This window comes from Leptonychotes weddellii, chromosome 11, assembly GCF_054177405.1.
Source record: "Leptonychotes weddellii isolate Sample4059 chromosome 11, ASM5417740v2, whole genome shotgun sequence".
Taxonomy (NCBI): Eukaryota; Metazoa; Chordata; class Mammalia; order Carnivora; family Phocidae; genus Leptonychotes; species Leptonychotes weddellii.
This window is the reverse complement of record NC_138379.1, coordinates 50,195,276-50,216,019: the sequence shown is the minus strand read 5'-3', so window position 1 is coordinate 50,216,019 and position 20,744 is coordinate 50,195,276. Positions and strand designations below refer to the sequence as shown.

Sequence of the window (20,744 nt, the reverse complement as noted above, 5' to 3'; positions counted from 1 at the left end):
GCGCCATCCCCCCACCTTCACCACGGGAATGTGTCAGGGCCTCCTCTGGGCCCCCACGTTGCCTGGGTCTCCCATGGCAAGGCAGTGGTCACACTGGGCGCCATTGCCTGAACACGGTTCTGACCTCCCAATGTGCCCCAAGGCTGGGGACTCATGGCGGCTAGACTCCGTGTCTTCCAGATCCTTGGTCCACAGTGCCTCAGACAGGGGCCACACACAAATGGTGTGGCAGGGAATCTGATGGGACAGATGGCTAGCTGGTGGCTACCGGGGACCAGTTCAGAATTAGAAGCATAAGTCCTAGTCCCTTTTTCCCGCCCTCTCACTTCACCTGAGAAAACAGGATCAGAGTAGGACGGTGGCCTGCACCAGGCCCTCAGAGGGAGCAGGGACAGGGCCAGCCAGAGCCCACAACTCCAACTGCCCTGGCATTTCATGGCACCTTCTGGGCCAGGAGCACTTGAGTCCAGCTCAGGCCCTCACACAGCCCTCCCTGAGGCATGAATGGGCCGGATGGGGAGATCAAAGAACCCGCCTGGACTTTCCAGTCCTGAGTGGAACATTCCTCTCTCCCATTTTATCCTCTTTCTTGATAAACGTTGATCCAGTTGGAAAATTCCCTCTGCCTGGTCCCTGCTCATGGACTCAGTGCTATGCTCCAGTGCGGGCTGGAGGGAAGAGGATGCCTGGGCAGGCTGTCTGCCTTCCCCCTCGACCCCAGCCTCTGGTCCCCATAGTCCCTCCCCCAGCAATTCAGCACAGAGGTGAGAGGCAGCTCAGCCACCACGCCACCCTGTAGCCCTGTGCACACCACTTGGCTTCCCTGAGCCTCCATGACCTCATCTATGCAATGGGAATTAGAGTAACAGTCCCTTCTTCTTGGGGACTTTGAGGGGATTAATTGAGACACTAAAGGCCAACCTTTGTTTCACTCCCACCACGTCTAAAAGCACTGGTGCCTGGTAATTGCTTAACCAGGGCTGGGTATTATTACTCTAATGCTTTCTGGTTTTACAGAGGAGATCTATGTTCTCGTTTGTTCCTCATAACATCCCAAAACAGAATGACCAGTCCCCATTTAATGAGGAGTCACACTCAAGTGATCAAGTGGCTCACCCTGTTACATGGCAGAACCAAGCCTCTCCCCACCCCTTTCCTGCACAGAAGGACTCCCAACAGACGTCAGCACCTCTCAGGCCAATGTCCACAGGCATCTACAGCATAGACCAAAGTGTAACCAGGGCTCTGAAGGAATGCCGGAGAGAGAGAGAGGGAGAACATGGCCAACCCCAGGGACTGGGGACACTTTTGGAAAAGAGGAGCTGGCCTGGTGCTGAGTTTGGAGAGACATGAACTGCATGCTCTGTAGAAGAGGGGAGGGAGGGGTGCCTTTGGCAAGGGGATCAGCCTGGGCAAAGGCAGAATGTTAGGATCCCCTTGAGGATCGTTCATTCATTCATTCATTCATTCAGCAAGGCTTCACAGAGAACCCTCCCTGGATAGATGCCTTGTGGGGTCTCAGGGAAACCAGATGTGACTCGCCTAGTCCCTGCCCTCAAGTTAAGGGAGTCTTGAAAGCCAAAGGGGTCAAAGACAATAGCCTGGAGGGCTGGGATAGGGAGGTGGGAGGAAGGAGAGTGGGACAGCCCCTGAGAGAAGAGGCCAGAAGCCCTGGGCCCAATGCCACTGAAGCAAGCCAGCCACCCTGACCTGCTCCCGGCCACCCAGTCATGTCCCTCCCTGCCTGCAGCCCCCACTCCCAGGGCTTTAGTGGGAGCGGATGGGGAGGGGAGCTCTGGGATCCAGTGACACAGTTACAGGACACCATCTGACATGCAACATGACCCAGGTGAAACGTAAGCCTGCAGGCAGAGTCCCGGGGCCCCACCCTAGGCGCTACAGTCGGGTTTGTGGGCCTGTCTGGGCTGCCAGCTGAACCCGTGCCCCCTTCTCAGGCTGCAACCTCACAGAGGCTTCCTAGAAGGTCCTAGAACAGAGCCTCCAGAAGGACCTGCGGGCACTTTGGTTCTCAAGCCCAGGGGACAGAGCATGGCTCAACAGAATCTGAGCGCCAGAGCAGCCACTGAAATATGGGGTAAGGAAACACTACACAGAGACCAGAGGTCCTGGGTGCTAATCCCAGCACCATCACTTACTAGCTGTGTGACCAGGCCTGGTGGTCCCTCCCTGTCCCAGCTTCCCCTTGGGGAACAGAGCATTTGCCTCTCACGGATGCTGTGAGGACCCAAGACAGAGCTTGGGTCAAAGGGCTTTGCAGACCCCATGGGGGTGGCCCTGAAGGCTGTAGGAACAACAGTGATGCCCCTACCCCCTCTATGGCCAGAGCCTGACCTCCAGGCCCCTGAGCCCTGCCCTTGCCCCCCAGTGGAGCCCTCTGCTCCCTGTCACTGCACCCTCTTTTGCCCCCAACATTCTAGGACCCTAAGACAGAAACTTGGTTCTATCTCTGTATTCCCCAGCACTAGGTACAGCACCAGGCACAACGCAAATGATGGTGGGACTGAATCTCCCTGGGTCCCTCATGTCCCTGCTAAGCTAGGACTCTGTTCCCAGGACCACGCCCCCACGTCCCCTTGCTATGGACACATGTGCTTCCCCTCTGGGCCCTCCTCCAGACTACCCGCTCTCTCCAGGGCATGACCCTGACCTCATACTTTTCTGTCCCTCCTCATGCCCACTACCCACACAACTTACACCTCTTGTGTCCCTCTGCTTCAGGGCCACAAGAAATAAAGGGTTAATCTATTAGATGGATTTCCAGGGCAGTGCCAAGGTAAGCAATGAACTCCTAGGACGCCATAACCCAATAGAGCAAGACTACGGGCATTTTTAGTCTAACTCGCTTTACTGAGGTATTCTCTACAGGGGCCCCAACATATGGGTCAATAAACCGATGAGATAGTTACTATGGTCCCCACTTTACAGAAGAGAAAACTGAGGCTTGGAAGGGAAGGAGACTTGAATGTTGCAGAACTAATACATGGGCAGGATGGGATTTGAATCCAGTCTGTCTGATTCAAAGCACCCCTGTGCCTGAGGAGCTCCCAGCCTGGTGCTGCCCCCTGCCCCCCGCCACATACACACCCATCCCTAACACTAGGCAGAATGCACTGAGTGCTTATGGAAATAGAACCCAGCAGCCTGGGCAGAAGGGGAGGCACCCTCTCGCTGGGGCAGTGGGAAAGCTCCATGGAAGACGGGGTGTCTGAGAGGTAGAAGCAGGGGCATGAGTACTGCCTCCACCCCCCTCAGGTTACTGCCCGGTCCCTGCCTTGGGGAACCTGTCAGCCTCGGTCTTCCCAAAGGCCCAGGGGCATGGGAGGTAGGGGGCTACTCACATTGCCTTCATCGTCCACCACCTGGATCTGCCCCGAGTCACAGAGCTTCACCACTGCTCCGATGGGCACGTCGAACTCCTGCCCAGATCTCAGGTCCATCCAGACATAGTCCCCCTGTGGGCAAGAGAGAATCCCCGGCCAAGTGAGCAGGGAGGGGGATCCTGTGCCCCCACCCTCCTACCACCAGAGCTCCTGTGCCAACCACAGGAGAGGGAAGAAAGAGCTGGAAGCCATCTGGTGCCAGGCCCTGAGTCTGGCACTGATCCAAGGTCCTCAATCCCTCCTCTGTAACAGCTCTTACTGCCCCCATTTCACAGATAGGTAAGCAGAGGCTCAGAGAGGGGGGAGAGCCAAGACCACACAGCTGGGCAGCTTCACACCCAGGCCTATCCAGCACCCAGCTCTCCCCAAGGCTCTACACCTCATACACAGACAGCAAATCCGTCAAGGTTCAGGCGGAAACCCAAGCCACCCAAACCACTTTGCCTCTGTCCTAAAGGAGCCATCTCCACAGGATACCCAGTCTCCATCGCCTCCGGGGGCAAGTCTCAGAGTCATAGGTGTGGGCTCCTGGCAGCGACACTGCTCTGTGCTGGGCCCTGCAATCCGAGCCCCCCCACACTGCCTCCTGACTTGCGGGGAGAGCCCCAACCTTGAGGGGGAGGGTGTCACACTGTGTCCCTTGCTCTTACTACATACCCGGTAAGGCGCATGGAAGCCAAACCCCAAACCCAGAGTCAGAGAAATGGACTTAGAACAAATGCTTTCAGCACGGATGCATTCCACAAACACGTACAGAGCACCTACTGAATACAAGGCACTGATTGATCTAAATGCTGAGGATCCAGCAGTGACCATGGCGTCTACATCCCAGCTGGGAGGAGACAGAAAGCAAATAACTGAGCAAATCCGTTCCTGCGATCGCTGCAGAGGACGGTGAAGGGCCCAGGCACACGGATGGTGGAGAATGCCTGAACCGACAGCAGCCCTCACAGGGCTGGGCAAGACCCAGCACTGCAGACGCTCACTGGCCTGCAGGTAAAAGTTGGATTGTATCCTAATCCTAACAGGCGTATTCCCCCGGAGGGTGAGAGAACACAGACATCTTAATAAAACGAGAACTTACCATGTGGCAGTTAGAAACAGAACAGCTGACAAAACAGAGGACAGTGAGGTCACCCCATGGGAACGGCCCCGTGGAAACCACTCTGGGCGGCAAGTCAGGAGTCGGGGTTCTGGGCTTGTCCAGGCTGGGCCTTGGACAGGTCGCTGACTGACTTGAGCCTCAGTTTCCACAGGTGTCTGAGGGGTGGGCTCAGTGAGTCCCAAGGCCAGCTCCTCACTGCCTCAGCCTCCCCCTGTTCCCATCAGAATCAACTATTTTTCGGCCGCAGCTACCACTTCGTAGGAGGTTACGCATGTCAGAGACTGGCTGGCTCCAAACCCAAGCTTTCTCCCAGAAAACGTAGGGAGAACTGGAGAGCCTCTGGGGACAACTCCTGTGTTTCCCGAGCATCTGCGCTGTGCTTCCCGTGAGGCGGCCCGTGTAACCCTGTTCTCCCAAACCCAAACTGCGCTTCCTGACACACCCCTCAGCCACGCGGAGTTCCAGGCCACAGGCCACCGGACACGGCCTGCTCATACTGCTCGTCTCCACCTGCTGGCTTCCCCGCCCCCCTTTCCACAGAGAGAACGCCTGGCCGTCTGTCCAGCTCTTCCGGCCCCGCCCCACCTCCCCACCTTCTCCCTCCTCCTCCCCAACTGCTGAAGAGTCCGTTCAGGCATCCAGCACGTATTTATGGAGAACCCACTGTGGACCAGTCCCGTTCCCGCTCTGGGGACAGAGCCATGAACAGATGGGAAAGGCAGAGTGCCTACAGCCACGTGAGGGGAGGGCGTGGGGCGACCACGGGCAGGTACCAGGTCACGCAAGGCCCTGTAACCATGGACAGAGGTTGGACCTTCTTTTAAGTATGACAAAAAGCCATTGGAAGGTTTTAAGCAGGAGAATGCCATGATGAATTTACCTTTTCAAAAGCTCACTCTGGCTGCTGTGTAGAGAATGGGGGCACCCCCCCCCAGGCTCCAGGGCCCCTGATCTTGCCCCTTTCAGCCAGCACCACGCGGAGTGACCACCATCTGAGCAACCTCTCACCACTAGCATGCAGCCCCCCCCACCCCCCGAGGACAGGGCTGGGTCTGAGTCTCATCTGGGACTCCCTAGAGTCAAACAGAGTCTAACACAGAAAAACAGAATTTGTCTCTCGATGAGAGAGAGTGTGTGTGTGTGTGTGTGTCTGTGTAAGAAACAGAGCATGTGACAGAGGGTGTGTGAGGAAGAATGAGAGAGAAAGAGCCAGAGCCAGAGCCAGACACTAACTGCTGGAGGCCAGGCTGGCCGGGACATTGTTTCATGCTAACTCCCAATACACCCACAACGAGCCAGGTAGCAAGTCAGATGCTTCCCTGTGATTCACTATCTCACTGACAGCCCTTAGGCAGAGGGTTCTATTTCTACTTCATCTCCTCAAAGAGGTCAAGAAACCTGCCCAAATTCACCCAGCTGTTTTATAGTAAAACCAGGAATGAAGCCCAAATCTGACAAACTTGAAATCCAGTGCTCTTTCCTGACATCTCTCTGAACCCAGTCCTGTGAGCAAAACAGGAAACACTGATAGGACCCTAGGCCTTACATGGCTTGTGGGCCAAAGGGCATGCTGGGAGCCTCAGCGGAGGGCAGAGCTGGAGGGCAAGGGTCTCTCTGAGTCACCTATAACCCCTGACCCGGCGCAGAGCCTGGCACACAGAAAATGCATCCCACTCAGGGAACAGAGGATAACCAAAATTAAAGACCTCATGTGATCAGGAACTGGGTGCTCAGAGCAGCTGAGCAGGGAGCTCAGAGCCTACAGAAACAAAGTGACTAGAACTCTCCTAATCAAGGACAGTCGCGAGGAGGGCAGTGACTTAACTCTCTTTCTCTGCTCTGGGTCTCAACTTGAGGAAAAATACTAAAATGGCAGCTAAGTGGCCTCAGGGAAAATTCTGAGGCCTGAGAACTTCCGAGGGGAGAAGTTCCCATGGTCCCGGGCTAAGTTCTTGGGGCATCAGAATACAGGTGGGTTGGAAGTCTTCATTTTTACAGATGAGGAAACTGAGGCCCAAAGAGACAAAGGAACCTGGCCATAGCCACTCATCAAATTGGTGACTGATAAAACTGTGAGCACCTGCAGGGCAGAGTCTGAACCAAAAACAGAGTGGGTTGAGAGTCCTGGCTGGGTGAGAGAAGGAAGATGGAAAAGAACAGGAAACTTTTTTGTGGGGCAGGAAGACGGAGAGGAAAGAAGTACTGGGCCCCAGGTCTTACCCCACCGGCCCCTCCCATTCCCAGACTCCAGGCACTCATGCCCGCATCTGACCCCATTTGCAACCATTCCACTGTGAAGGGTGCCCCACTAGAGACTTCACCTTGAATTGAAAATCCCATTTGTGACATGATGGACGCCTCCGTATGGCCATGTGACATGGGGCCAGTTCCAGCTTCTCTGCTGTCACATGCGTGGCTAGAGCAGAGGGTCTCCCAGACCCAGAGTGATGATTTCTCAGAATGAATCTATCTAAAAGTTCTCAAAAGTACCCGGAAACCTCCCAGGGAAGCTGGACACACCCACAGTGAACACACAGTTAAGAAATCTTAACTGTCTGCCTTCGGCTCAGGTCATGATCGATCCTGGGGTCCTGGGATCGAGTCCCACATTGGGCTCCTTGCTCAGCAGGGAGCCCGCTTCTTCCTCTGCCTGCGCTCTCCCTGTTTGTGCGTGTGTGCTCCCTCGCTCTCTGACAAATAAAATCTTGAAAAAGGAGAGCAATCTTGGTTCGGGTTCCAGTTCTTCCACTAACACTGTGTGACTCTGGGTAAGTCTTTCAGTCTCTCTGGGCCTCGGTGTTCACAGTGTTCACCCACTCAGAGTCAGGGCATAGGAAGGTGAGAGACCCCACAAACGCATGTTGGCCTTGATGTCCACCCACCTGCGCTCCCAGGTGTGCAACCCAGTGTGGGATGAACACTAACTTCCAACAGGGCCTTGGCCCTTTATGCCTCTTCCCTTCTCTGGGGCAGAGTCTAGCTAGGGCTCAGTCCCTGTTTGTGGGATGAAAACGAATCCATCTCAGGACTTGTTTCCCCCTCTCATCCTCATAATCACTCTGGGACACTGGTTTTATTAGCCCCATTTTCACAGGTGGGAAAGATGAACCAACCAACTTGCCAAGGGCACCTGTGAGCACGGAAGTCTCCAGTTGCTAACCTTAGGTGGTAGAGGGGACCTACCACCGTGCTCTCCTGCGGTGGGCCAGCCAGACCAGAAGTGTCTCCCGAGTCACCTTGGAGCACCTGGAGGTGCTCCCTGCTCTGGGCCCCGGAGAACTGGGGAAGCCCCTTCTGGGACCTGGCCCATCCACCTTGGGTGAACGCAAAAGCTCCACGCACAAGGAGGGGCAGCCGGGGCCAAGTTCACGCTGGGAATCGGGATGGTACGCCCCACCAGAGGGCCCTGTCCGCGTGCACCCTAGTGCTCTGCGACCACCACCCGCCCAGTTCCCTCCAGGCGGGGAAACGGAGGCCTGCGGCGGGCTTCCCGGGGTGCCCTCCCCCACCCCGCGCAGGCCTCACCGGCAGGACCGCATAACTCTTCAACGAGTGGTTCAGGCTGCGCACCAGCGCCCACTTGACTCGCTGCTTGGCGCGGACCTCGGCGGGGTCGGCGGGGTCGGCAGAGGGCTCCATGGCACGGAAGGTCTGGCGGCGGCTCCGGCGGCGGCAGGGCTCGGGCTCCCTAATTCACTTAATCCCATGCGCGCCGCCGCCGGGGAACCCTAAACCCGGCCATCTGCCGCGGGCCCATGGCAACGGCGGCTTAGGTGACGCCCGCGGGCGGACCGGGGAGGGGGCGCCGGCGCTGCCCTGGCCCTCTCCCATCTGCGCGGGACCCCCACCACCTGATCGTGGGGATCCCCGGCCGGCTTCAGCCGGACCACAGTTTGCGGGTCCCCGGGAACCGAGCTGCGGGCCTCAGCGCAAACCAGGCACCTGGAACCTCACCTGGACTGCAGTTTTGGAGAAAAATCTGTGTGTTTTCTATGGAAAGAAACCTGGGGATGCTATGAAGGGGAACGCAATAAACTTGATGCAATTTTTGAGACTGAAGGGAAGGTGCCTGAAAGACCCTTCTAGCTCCCTGCTACCTCTAGAAAGCCATAGCAGGTAAACATCTTCAGGGGCTCGGGGAAACTGGAGCGAGGAAGTTTCTGAACAGTCCATGTCTGGTCCTCCTCATCCAGCCTTGAGGCTAGCCAGCTGGTAATCTCCAGCATGCAGAGGAAGCACGGAGGCCTGGGGGAGGGTGCCCTCTGGTTCTCCAGGACAGTGGACAACAAGCTGGGCTCCTGTGTCCGGGCAGCCACGCAGGACTGGGCACCTGGCTTGGGTCCACGCTGGGCCATGGGCCACAGTGGCCATCATCCTATCCAGAATGCACAGGCCCTGTGACTCTCCTCCCACTCTCTTCTCCCCTCTCCCTACTTAGGTTTTCTTCTTCCCCTCTCCCTCACTTTCTTCTCTCTTCAAGGCCTATTGTTTCCATATTTGGCTCTTGGCATTGTCTGGAATCCTGGAGGCCTAATTGGTCCCACAAAAACAAGCCAACCACTATGGGAAGTAGGGGGAATGGTAGGAAGGAGACAGTGATGCCTCACACAGAACTCAGAGCTGCCCCACTGGACCTGGGCTTCCTTCCACCCCAACCCCCTATCCCAGCCTCAGGGACCCAGCACTCTGCTACCTGGCACCAGCCGACTGACCCACAGCCATTCCCACCTACTTCCTGTGCCTTCTCAGGGACCCTGCTCTCGGGAGGGGTCCTTCTCCCAGCCAAGCACAGAATAAGCACACCCACCCCTGCCCACCCACCCACCCACCCACGGGTGTCCATGGGAACAGAGGAAGGTGCTGGGGGTGGGCTTCCAGGCATCCTTCCATTTGTCCATTTAACCAGACCTGTGACCAACCTTCACAGGCTCAGACTAAAGTTTAGGGGACACCATCCTCAGAGCTCCCAGCCTGGGGATGCACAGACCCAGACCCAGAGAGGCCAGTACCACCAGATGAGGGATGGATTAGTCCTGGAGAGACAGGACAGCATGGCCACTAAGCCGTTGGACTCGGGACCCAGACAGCTTAGGTTTAATCCTGCTAGGTCACTCAAGCTGTGTAAGCTTGGGCAAGCTCCTCAACCTGCCTGTGCCTTTGTTTCCGCATCTGTGGGATGACAAGATAACAGTACCGCAGGGGTTGCCTGAGAGGATTAAACAGGTTTACGTGTGTAACTCACTCAGATCCGTGCCTGTTAGGACAAATGGCCCTGTGAGTGTTGGTTAGTGTTAACTGAGCAAGTCATGTTAGGGGCGACACCTGGATATTGTGATTATTTTCGGCAGACAGGAGAGGGAAGGGCACTCCCGAAGAGAGAACAGCAAAGCACAGAGAAGCAGAGGTAGGAAGGAAGAGATGGTAAAACAGGTCTGGTGGATGGAGACAGGCCCTCTCAGGGAGACCCGGGCAAGTACTGACCGAGACCCACTGCTCAACCCCATGCACCCAGGCCACCCGGAGCCAAAGCCTGGGAAGAGGCCCCTTCCCTGTGGCCAGCAAGCACCCCAGGTCTGGGTGGCAAGTCTCATGCCCCTGTGACCCACTCTGGCGTCACCACATCCTCCCCCAGAACCAGGGCTCACTGCTGCTCCAGCCTCATCCTTTGCTGCCTTGAACACACAGGACAGAGTCTCCCTCTCTTCACCTTTGCTTCTGTGAGCCCTCTACCAGGAATGCTTCACCCCACTATCTTCTTCTCTGCCCCCACCCAGCCACCAGGGCTCCACAGAGCCACGTGCCACCTGTTCTCCACACACACACACACACACACACGCACCCCACTGCTTCTTTTCTGTACTTCATTGGTGCCTCACACAAACTCATGGTACTGCCCTCACCCCACCCCACCACCATCCAGTCCAATTCTGGCCAGATGGGGAGACTGAGGTTCAGAGGGGGTGAAGAGACTTGCCCAAGGATACATACTGAGTTGGGACAAAAAGCTTTCATTTAGTAACTGTGCCAACTGTCATGAGCAAGGGATGTCAAGGAAGACAAAGAAGGAAACTCAAGAACTCATCCCTTTACAGAAACACTAAAAAATATGGCAAAAACTGTCAAAATCACCTGTACCAGAACTCTAGAAAATAATCAAATATTTATAGTAACCAATGGAACATTTAATAAAGAGAAAGGTGATTGAACCCCAGCAGGAGAGCTTTGTGGTGTTTTAACCTACCCCCCCACACCCTGTCTTGTGGCAATCTTGAAGATGTAGGCGCACGTCCCTGGTGTGGATTCTTGGGGCCAGAAGCAGAACAGACCTTTTAACAAAGAATTATGGTTGTTTTAACCTGTCTGGAAGCTTCCCTTTAGGGAAGCTAAAGGGAATATCCTTTAGGGAATAATAGAAAGGGCTTGCCTTTATTTCCCTAACTTGGAACTCCCCCAGGGTGGAGGAGCAGCTAGGGAGGGCTCTGGTCAAAAGCATTCAAAGACAGATGAACTACCCACTGCCATCTGGGGAAAAAAATAATCAGCTGGAAAAACAATAGACACTCCAAAAGCCTGGAGGAAAGCCAGGAGAATATGGGTTTTGAAAAGCTCCTGCATATACTAGGGAATCTAGAAAACCTCATAAATGCCCAGGAATGGAAGAATGTTCAGAAAAAGCCCAAGAACACCCTAAGCGCTCACCTTCAACTGGCCCTCAAGCTCCATGTAGACAGGAAGTGAAGGCTAAGGCAGGGTTGTAAATGGCCTGAGCATTGAAAGCATGCCCCAACACACACACACACACACACACACACACACACACACAGAGCCCAGCTGCAGGACTTAGAGTTTTTTTGTTTTGTTTTTGGTTCTAGGGGTTTTCAAAAGTTCAGTGACCACACACAGCAAAGAAGACAGTCTTCATAAAGATAGTTTAGAAATGTCACTAAACAAAACTACAACTCACAAGAAGCAACAACAACAAACCAGAGAGAGAGAGAGCTATCCAGAGTTATCATATTATATTTAATGTCCAGTTTAAAAAAAAGTCCAGTTTTCAACAAAAAATTATGAGGCATGCAAAGAAACAAGTATGGCCCATTCATAGGTAAAAAGAAATTAATAGAAACTTCCCCTGAGGAAGCTCAGACATTGGACATTGGACTTTATAGACAAAGATTTTTATCAACTACCTTAAATATAGTCAAAGAATGGAAGGAAACCAGAACATCTCACCAAATAGTACAAATAAAAGGATAGAAATTATTACAAGTGATCAAATAGAATGTTATGAGTTGGAAAATACAATAACCAATATGAAAAATTCACTAGAGGCATTCAATAGCAAATTTGAACAGGCAGAAAGAAAAATCAGCAAACTTGAAGATAGGTTAATTGAGATTATCTAGTCTGAGGAATAGGAAGGAAAAAAAAAAAACGAATTAGGAAAAGTGAGCAGAACCTAAGAAACCTATGGGACATCAAGTGGACCAACATATGCATAAGGGAAATCCCAAAGGAGAAGAGAAGAGAAAGGGGCAGAAAGGATATTTGAAGAAATAATGGTCAGAAACTTCCCAAACTTGATGAAAGATACAAATCTTCATATCCAAATAGCTCAATAAATTCCAAGTAGGATGAACTCAAAAAGATCCACATTGAGTCTTAGCCATAACATCAGACAACAGTCTTAGCCATAACAATCAGACAACAAAAATAACAAAATAAAAGGCATCCAAATTGGTAAGGAAGAAGTAAAATTATCACAATTTGCAGATGACATGATACTATATATAGAAAACCCCAAAGACTCCACCAAAAAACTACTAAAACTGATAAATGAATTCAGTAAGGTCACAGGATACAAAAATCAATATACAGAAATCCATTGCATTTCTATACACCAATAATGAAGCAGCAGAAAGAGAAATTAAGAAAAAAAAAATCCCATTTACAATTGCACCCAAAATAATAAAATACCTAAGAACAAACTTAACCAAGGAGGTGAAAGGTCTGTGCTCTGAAAACTATAAAACACTGATGAAAGAAATTAAAGACAATGCAAAGAAATGGAAAGATATTCCATGTTCATGGATTGAAAGAACAAATACTGTTAAAATATATTATCCAAAGCAATCTACACATTTGATGTAATCCCTATCAAAATACCAATAGCATTTTTCACAGAGCTAGAACAAACAATCCTAAAATTTGTCTGGAACCACAAAAGATCCCACTAGCCAAAGCAATTTTGAAAAAGAAAAACAAAACTGCAGGCATCATAATTCCAGACTTTAAATTATATTACAAAGCTGCAGTGACCAAAACAGTACGGTAGTGGCACAAAAATAGACACATAGATCAATAAAACAGAATAGAAAGTCCAGAAATAAACCCATAATTATATGGTCAATTAATCTTTGACAAAGGCAGAAAGAATATGAAATGGGAAAAAGATGGTCTCTTGAACAAATGGTATTGGGAAAACTAGACAGCTACATGTAAATGAATGAAACTGGACCACTTTCTTACACGACACACAAAAATAAACTCAAAACGGATTAAGAATCTAAATGTAATGGGGTGACTGCATGGCTCAGTTGATTAAGCGGCTGCCTTGGGCTTAGGTCGTGATCCTGGGGTCCTGCTTTTGAGCCCCTATTCGGGCTCCCTGCTCAGAGGGGAGTCTGCTTCTCCCTCTGCCCCTACCCCCACTTGTGCGCACTCTTGCTCTCTCTGTCTCTCAAATAAATAAAATCTTTAAAAAAAAAAAAAGAACCTAAATGTAAGACCTGAAACCACAAAAATCCTAGAAGAGAACCCAAGCAGTAATTTCTCTGACATCAGTTGTAGCAACATCTTCCTAGGCTCCTGAGGCAAGGTAAAAGTAAAAAAGTAAAAAAGCAAAAGTAAACTATTGAGACTTCATCAAAATAAAAAGCTTCTGCACAGCAAAGGGGAAAAAAGATCCACATTGAGACACATTAAAATCAAACTATCAAAAGACAAAGTAAAGAGAGACTCGTATACAAAGCATCTTCAATATGATTAATAGCTGATTTCTCATCAGAAATCATGGAGGCCAGAAGGCAGTGAGAGGATATGTTTAAAATACTGAAAGGGGAAAAAAAAAATCAGACCAGAATTAAATATCTGGCAACAACCAACAAAACTAAAAGACAACCTACTGAATGGAAGAAGATATTTGCAAATGACATATCCAGTAAAGGGTTAGTATCCAAAATATATAAAGAACTGATACAACTCAACACACACACAAAAAAAACAAATAATCCAATTTAAAAATGCACAGAAGACATGAACAGACATTTGTCTAAAGAAGACCCACAGATGGCCAACAGACACATGAAAAGATGCTCAACATCACTCATCATCAGGGAAATACAAATCAAAGCCACAGTGAGATACCACCTCACACCTGTCAGAATGATGAATAAGAAACAGCAGCTGTTGGCCAGGAAGTGGAGAAAAAGGAACCCTCGTGAACTGTTGGTGGGAATGCAAATTGGTGCAGCCACTGTTGAAAACAGTATGGAGGTTCCACAAAAAGTTAAAAACAGAACTACCCTATGATCCAGTAATCACACTACTGGGTATTTACACAAAGAATACAAAAACACTAATTCAAAGGGCTACATGCACCCCTATGTTTATTGCAGTATTATTTACAATGGCCAAACTATGGAAGCAGCCTAAGTGTCCATCAACAGATGAGTGGATAAAGAAGATGTGGTATATACACACACAATGGAATATTACTCAGCCATGAAAAGGAAGGAAATCTTGCCATTTGCAACAACATGGATGAATCTAGAGAGTATAATGCTAAGCGAAATAAGTCAGTCAGAGAAAGAAAAATACTGTATGATTTCAGTCATGTGGAATTTAAGAAACAAAACAGATGAACGAAAGGGAAAAAAAGAGACAAATCAAGAAACAGACTCTTAACTATAAAGAAAAAACGGGGAGGGGGAGGGGTGGGTGAAACAGGTGATGGGGATTAAGAGTATACTTATTTTGATGAGCACTGAGTAACTTATGGAACTGTTGAATCACTATATTGCACATCTGAAACTAATATAACACTATGCTAATTACACTGGAATTAAAATTTAAAAGAAGAATGCAGTATCTGGCAAAACCATCCTTCAGAAATGACAAAAAACTAAGACATTCTCAGATAAATGAAAGCTGAGGGATTTTGTCACTAGTAGACCTGCCTACAAGAAATGCTAAAAGTAGTCTTTCAGGCTGAAATTAAAGGGCACTAGACAGTAATCTAAAGCCATACAAAGAAATAAAGAACTCTGATAAAGGTAATTTTACCAAAAGCATATTTACACAGGCAAAAATAAAAGCCAGCATGATTGTTACTTTGGTTTGTAACTCCTCTTTTTTTTTTAAATATGATTTAAAAGGCAAATGCAGGGGCGCCTGGGTGGCTCAGTCGGTTAAGCGTCTGCCTTAGGCTCAGGTTGTAATCCCAGGGTCCGGCGATCAAGCCCCATGTCACCGGGCTCCCTGCTCAGCAGGAAGTCTTTCTCCCTCTCCCTCTGCCCCTTGTCCCCACTCGTGCTTGCTTGCTCTCTCTCAAATAAATAAAATCTTAAAGATAAAAGGCAAATGCATAAAGCAATAACTATGAATCTATGTTAATGGGCACACCATGTATAAAGAGGTAATTTCTGACAATCACAATATAAAAGGGAGAGGGATAGCTGCACAAAAATAGCATTTTTTATGGGTCATCAAAGCTAAGTTGGTATTAACTCCCACTAGATTGTTTTAAATGTAAGATATTAATTGTAAACCCAGGGTAACCACTATATATATATATATGCGCATACATATATATATATGCATACATATATATATATAAATGATAAGGGAATCAAAAGAATACACTGGGGAAAAGATCAATCAAACACAAAAGAAGGCAGTAATAGAGGAATTTGTGGGGGGAGGGTGGAAAGACATTTAGGAAAACATAGCAAGATGGCAGAAGTCTTTATATGGAAATGCATTGAGCTCTCCAGTTAAAAGGTAGAGGTTGGCCGAATAGGTTAAGGGAAAACAACAACAACAACAACAAAAACCCAGAATCTAACTATTGGCCAACTACAGGAGACTCACTTTAGATCCAAAGACACAGATGGACTGAAAGTGAAAAGATAGAAAAATATATTCCATGCAAATAATAACCAAAAAAGAGCTGGGGTGGCTAGAATATCAGACAAAGTAGACTTGAGAGCATTATAACATTGTTCTAAGAGACAAAGAAGGACATTTTAATAAAAGGGTCAATTCAATTGATGTTATCAACAGCCCACAAATTTATCTTCAAACCTCCCTGTGCTCCTGAATCCGGGCAAAGTACATTCAGTCCCTCCCCTGGGTCCACCACGGAGCCGGAAATCATATCATACAGAAACACAGCAGCCCTCCCTGAGGTCCTTAAAGCGGGTCATGTGCGCCCCAGATCTGTGGGTTCTTGCAAGCACCGGCTGGCCTTGTAACCTGGGCCAATTCCTCCTCCGGAGACCTCAATCCCCCATCTGTACAGGAGGAGCTCCTGCAACACCCTCAGCACAATCCCGGCAACCTCCACCCCCCACCACAGGCAGGGCGGAAGCTCCCCCGACCCCCAGGCTCTGTGCCACCCCACTCCACCCCAGGACTCCTGCCACGACCGTTTCATTCAAGCCACCTCCCACCTTAGTCTGGTAACTACTCCAGGACAGGGAGCAATTTATCTCTGCATCCTTTGTGCCCAGCCTGGTACAGAGAAGGGGCTCAGTGCCAGGCTGCTGGGTGGATGAGTGAGAACGTGGCTGGAGGGGAGGCAGCTTCTGGCACGCCGACTCCACCGTGGGCAGAGCAGGGAGGTTTCCCAAGGGAATAGTGGCCACCTCAAGGCCTGAGGAGAGGGTGGCCAGGAAAATGGGAAGCGAAGTGCTCGGGGCGGGATGTGTCCGAGAACCCAGGGCTTTCAGGGCAGGAAGGAGAAGCAGGAGGGAGGGAGGAGAGAGGCGGGCTCAAGAGGCAGGTAAAAGCAAGAGCACCTTGACTGAACCTTCAGGGCATTTTATCTTCACAACAACAAGCCCAGGAGAGAGGGGTTTTCCCCCCTCATTTTATAGGTGAGGAAACAGAGGCTCAGGAAAGCTGAAAAACATGCCCAAATCTGCCTGTTCACCAAAAATGGAGCCCAAGCTGGAGCCCGGGTGTGTGGGCTCGGCCTGCAGAGCTGAATAGCTGGCTGGCTCCCCAGAGCTGGGCCCTTTCTCAGGAGCAAAGCAGTAATAGAAAGGTACTTTCTGGGTGAGGGGTGGGCGGAATCTGCGTTTCCCTGTGGACACTCTCTCCCAGCAGAGCCTGCCCACGGGGTGAGGTGGACCAGCGTTCAGAGAGGGCACATGACGGAGAAGCACAGTCAGCCGAAGGCCTGCCTCACAGGCTTCCTGGGGGGAACCCCTTGGAGGCTCTGGGCGGCCCAGGCTGCCCCTCTGGGGGCTATGAATGCCCCCACCCACCCAGCCGTGCCAGCAGCCGAGGCCCTGGCACACAGCAAATGTTCAATGATAGCGACTTTCCTTCTCTTGTTGGCTCTGGCCGTCTCTGCTAGGGCTTTGAACGGGCTGTCAAGCCAACGGGCTCTAGCGGGCGTCTCCTCCAGGCCTGGGATGGAAGACTGTCCATTCTGATCCTGCCCTGCCTGAAGCCTGCCTTCTCTCGCTCTCGCTCTCTCTCTCACAGACACACACACACACAGCTGCAGAACAAGGCTGCCCACTGGCCTCTGATGGGCCTGGAGGATGTGAAGCTGCTGGCCAAGCCCCCATGGCACACACTCCCACCAGCCCGAGGGCTTGGTGCCAAGCTGACCTGGCTCAGGGCCCACATTCCTGGCTCTGGAGACCAGGAGCTCATTAGAGCCTCAGGCTGATCACAGGGAAGGGCTGAGGGTCAGGGGCCACTGCGGCCCTGGGAAGAAAGGGGGGCTAGAGGCCAGCACCTTTCCCATATTACCCCAGATCCAAGCAGGTCATCCCCCACTCTCTGTTCCCGTCAGGCTCAAGGCCCTTCCTGGTCTGGCTTCACTAGACTGACCAACTTCCTATGCCCTGTCCCCAAAGGCTTTCCCACATTCGGGCCTTTGCACCTGCTGTTCTACTTCCTGGAATGCCTGGGGAGTCAGAGATTATGTAAAGAAATAAGTTCTACCCAGTGGGGTGAGTGTATTGAGAAGGGAAGGCCCCAGCAGACACATCAGAGGGAGCAGTTCTAGACTGGGCCTTCGAGAGCAGGGAAAGTTTCGCCGCTAGGTTTTGAAGCATAGATAGGTGGCTTCTAAAAGAAAGTATTGGGGAGGGTGTCCTATGGTTTAACCATAGGGATGAGAGAATGTGGGATGGGGCGGGATGAGCCACGCAACAGGGTTCTTCCTGGCACAGACAGATGAAGACCAGTGGGGTGCGGGGAGCACTCACCTGCTGAAGAATCACCATTGTCCTTCGTCAGATGCTCGTGCCTCCTGCCTGGCCAGATACAGTTCTGTGGGGGGAGAGACCATGTGAAGCCTCTGAGCAGGCCGGCCCCAGCAGCTGGGAGCCTGGCTGGGGTCACCTGGGCTCTCCAAAGCCTCAGCCACTCCTCCCTCTGGGGAACCCTCCCTCCCTGGCTTCTCTCCCTCTGGCCACAGCCCAGCCTGCGTGACCTAAGCCTCAGCCGCCGTCACCAGCTCTACTGCCCAGAGCAGCTGAGCTCTTCCCTTGGTTACGGTCATTCAGAGATTTCTAAAGGGCTCCTAGGAAGTAGCATGTCTAGCCCCCTGCCCGGGACATACGGGAGAGACCAAGACAGAGAGGGACCAAGACTTGCCAAAGTCACACCGCAGGGCAGGGCAAGTTCAGGACCGGGACTTGATTTCTGGCCTTCCAACTCAGGGCCGCCCCAGGAGTTTGGGTGACAGGAGGAGCCAGGCCCAAGGGAGGGTCACAGGCGAGCATGACCTGCTCACGGAATGCTCTGCCTAAAACCCTTCCCCAGAGCACCCACTGCTTTCAGGATGGGGGCTCCAGTACCATGTGGCTCCTACTGATGCCTTAGTCTTACTTCTCACTGCCTTTTCCCTAACCCCTCCCTGACACTTGGGTTATCCTCAGCACTCACTCCTAAAACATGCCAGGCCTTTTCATAGCTCCTGGCCTCTGCGTACACGGACCCCTCCACCTGGAATTCTGACTAGTAAATTCCCATCTATTCTTCATGGTTCAGTTCAGTACCTCCTCCAGGAAGCCTTCCCTGACCACCCCTAGGCTGACAAGAGCCCTGATGTTTCTGTCTATCCAGCCCTGACTATGTGCATTATGTTGTCAGGTCAGGGTCTGTCCCCACCTCTGTCCCCCCAAAGTTGGGGAATTAATCCAGGGCAGGGGGTGGGCTCGGCCTCTACCTCACACAGTTTAGGGCCAGGCCCAGAGATTGCTCAGGAAGGAACTGTGGGACCAAGCATGGTGATCCAAGGCAGCCCCAGCCCATAGGCTATGGTGGGAGGCCCTTCTGCCCCCCAGGGTGAGCATCAATTTTTCACAAGGCCCATTCAGAGGCACTGGGGCATTTGATCCTCTGTCCAGGACACTGCCTGACACCCGAGCCCTGACCCCTGCCCTGGAGCTCCAGAGCACAGCAGGCGTGCAGTTCTTCTGGAGACCGGCACCCAGCCCGCCTGGTGGGGCAGGCAATTCAACAGGGCTGGCAGGCGGCTGCTGTGGGGAGCCGAGGCTGAGCAGGGTGCCCAGTGGCTGCCCCGGCCTCCTGCACCAGGGTGAGCCTCAAGAGCAGGGGCAGAGCCGGGCCTTTCAGGGCTCTGGAGGGTGGAAGGGGCATGGAATTTAACAGGCACACAGAAGGAAAAAGCTACAAGATAAACTTCTTCCTGAAAATAAGAACTAGCCCACGTTTAAGTTAATTGCTTTTCAAATTGAAAATAGGGAAAACAAAACCGTATTTACACTTCTATGTCCATGACTGACTTTACCTTGTCCCCACAACAACCCTATTCCCATTTCACAGAAGGGAAATTTGAAGCACAGAGGAAGGAAGTCACTTATCCAAAGAGAGAGAAAGAAAGATAAAGAGATCAAGGGAGAGTGTCAGGGGCCAAAAGAGTCTCTTTCTCTCTCTCTCTCTCAAACTCTGTCTCTCTCTCTCATTGTGTCCCCAGCACATTTGCTCCCCTGCCCCAGGCAGAGACCATTCAATGGCCACCACGCCCCTTGACTCTGCCCTTCTCCAGGCTACAAGCCTCCATCTGTCCAGGCTCCAGACAGTTTCATTCAGTGGCAGCTGTGGCTGGACCCCCAAATGTGGCAGGGGGCCCAGACCAGAAGCAAATGGCTTGGGGGCAGGGGCTCCCGGGAAGCCCAAGTCTGTGACTTCCCGGACGCCCAGCAAACCCTTCTCCCAGCGCCCCGGAGAGCCGGCAGCCCATGCTTACCGGGGTCCCAGCTCCCCACTCTCAGCTGCCCACCAGCCTGGAGGCGGCTGTCCCCTGCACGAAGGGCTCAAGACCTGGGGTCCCGGGGCTGGGACAATCTGCAGACACACGTCCCCTTTTCCGCTGTCTTGCTCCGAGGCTCGTCACTGTGGGGGTCTGTCGGGATCGGTCAGTTGTTCCCTGTGTGACCGTCGGTCTCCCTCTCAGCCTCTCCCTCTCTTTCCCGAGCAGGACGGCTGTCCAGCGCCTCTGCTGCCCTCCCCACGCCCCACTCCAGAGCCTTCCCTCAGGAGGCGGAGTCAGAGGGGCCTCCGAGATCTGGGTGCTGTGACATCAGCTCAGGAGGGAGGCCGGGGCCCTGGGGTCCCTCGGCTGTGCCGCTGAGCAGAGTGGGACTCAGGCCCAAGCTCCCGCGCCCAGCTGCCTGCCATCACACGCAGGACGGCCCCCTGCTCCCAGCAGGGGGGGGGGGGGCACCTCCCACCCGGCCGGTCACCGATTTGCTGAGTCTCGGCACCTGCCTGCCCTCCACCAAGCCTGTTTTCTTCTCTGTAAATGCCTGCTTGACACTCTTGAGAGGAGAGGACCCGGCAGGGCCGGGCAAGAGGTTGCAAGCCCCAGGTTCTGGCCCTTTCTCCCCAGCCCCTGTACACACACGACCCACTCCCCAGACCCACTTCCCAAAGGCTCCGCTCCGATGTGCCCCCTGAAGCTCTTCACT

At 52.1% G+C, this 20,744-nt stretch overlaps 1 protein-coding gene across 1 annotated transcript in view; it reads right to left on the bottom strand.

The window, feature by feature from the left end:
* Positions 1 to 20,219, bottom strand: part of MYO7A (myosin VIIA) — a 70,823-nt gene extending 50,604 nt beyond the window's left edge. Inside the window, exons 1-3 of the mRNA XM_081797330.1 lie at positions 20,024 to 20,219; positions 18,015 to 18,078; positions 3,360 to 3,473 (exon numbers count right to left, since the gene is read on the bottom strand). Of these exons, the coding sequence (XP_081653456.1) occupies positions 3,360 to 3,473; positions 18,015 to 18,032 (132 nt within the window). The 5' untranslated portion in view covers positions 18,033 to 18,078; positions 20,024 to 20,219. The remainder of the gene's footprint in view (positions 1 to 3,359; positions 3,474 to 18,014; positions 18,079 to 20,023) is intronic.
* Positions 20,220 to 20,744: the final 525 nt, after the last annotated feature.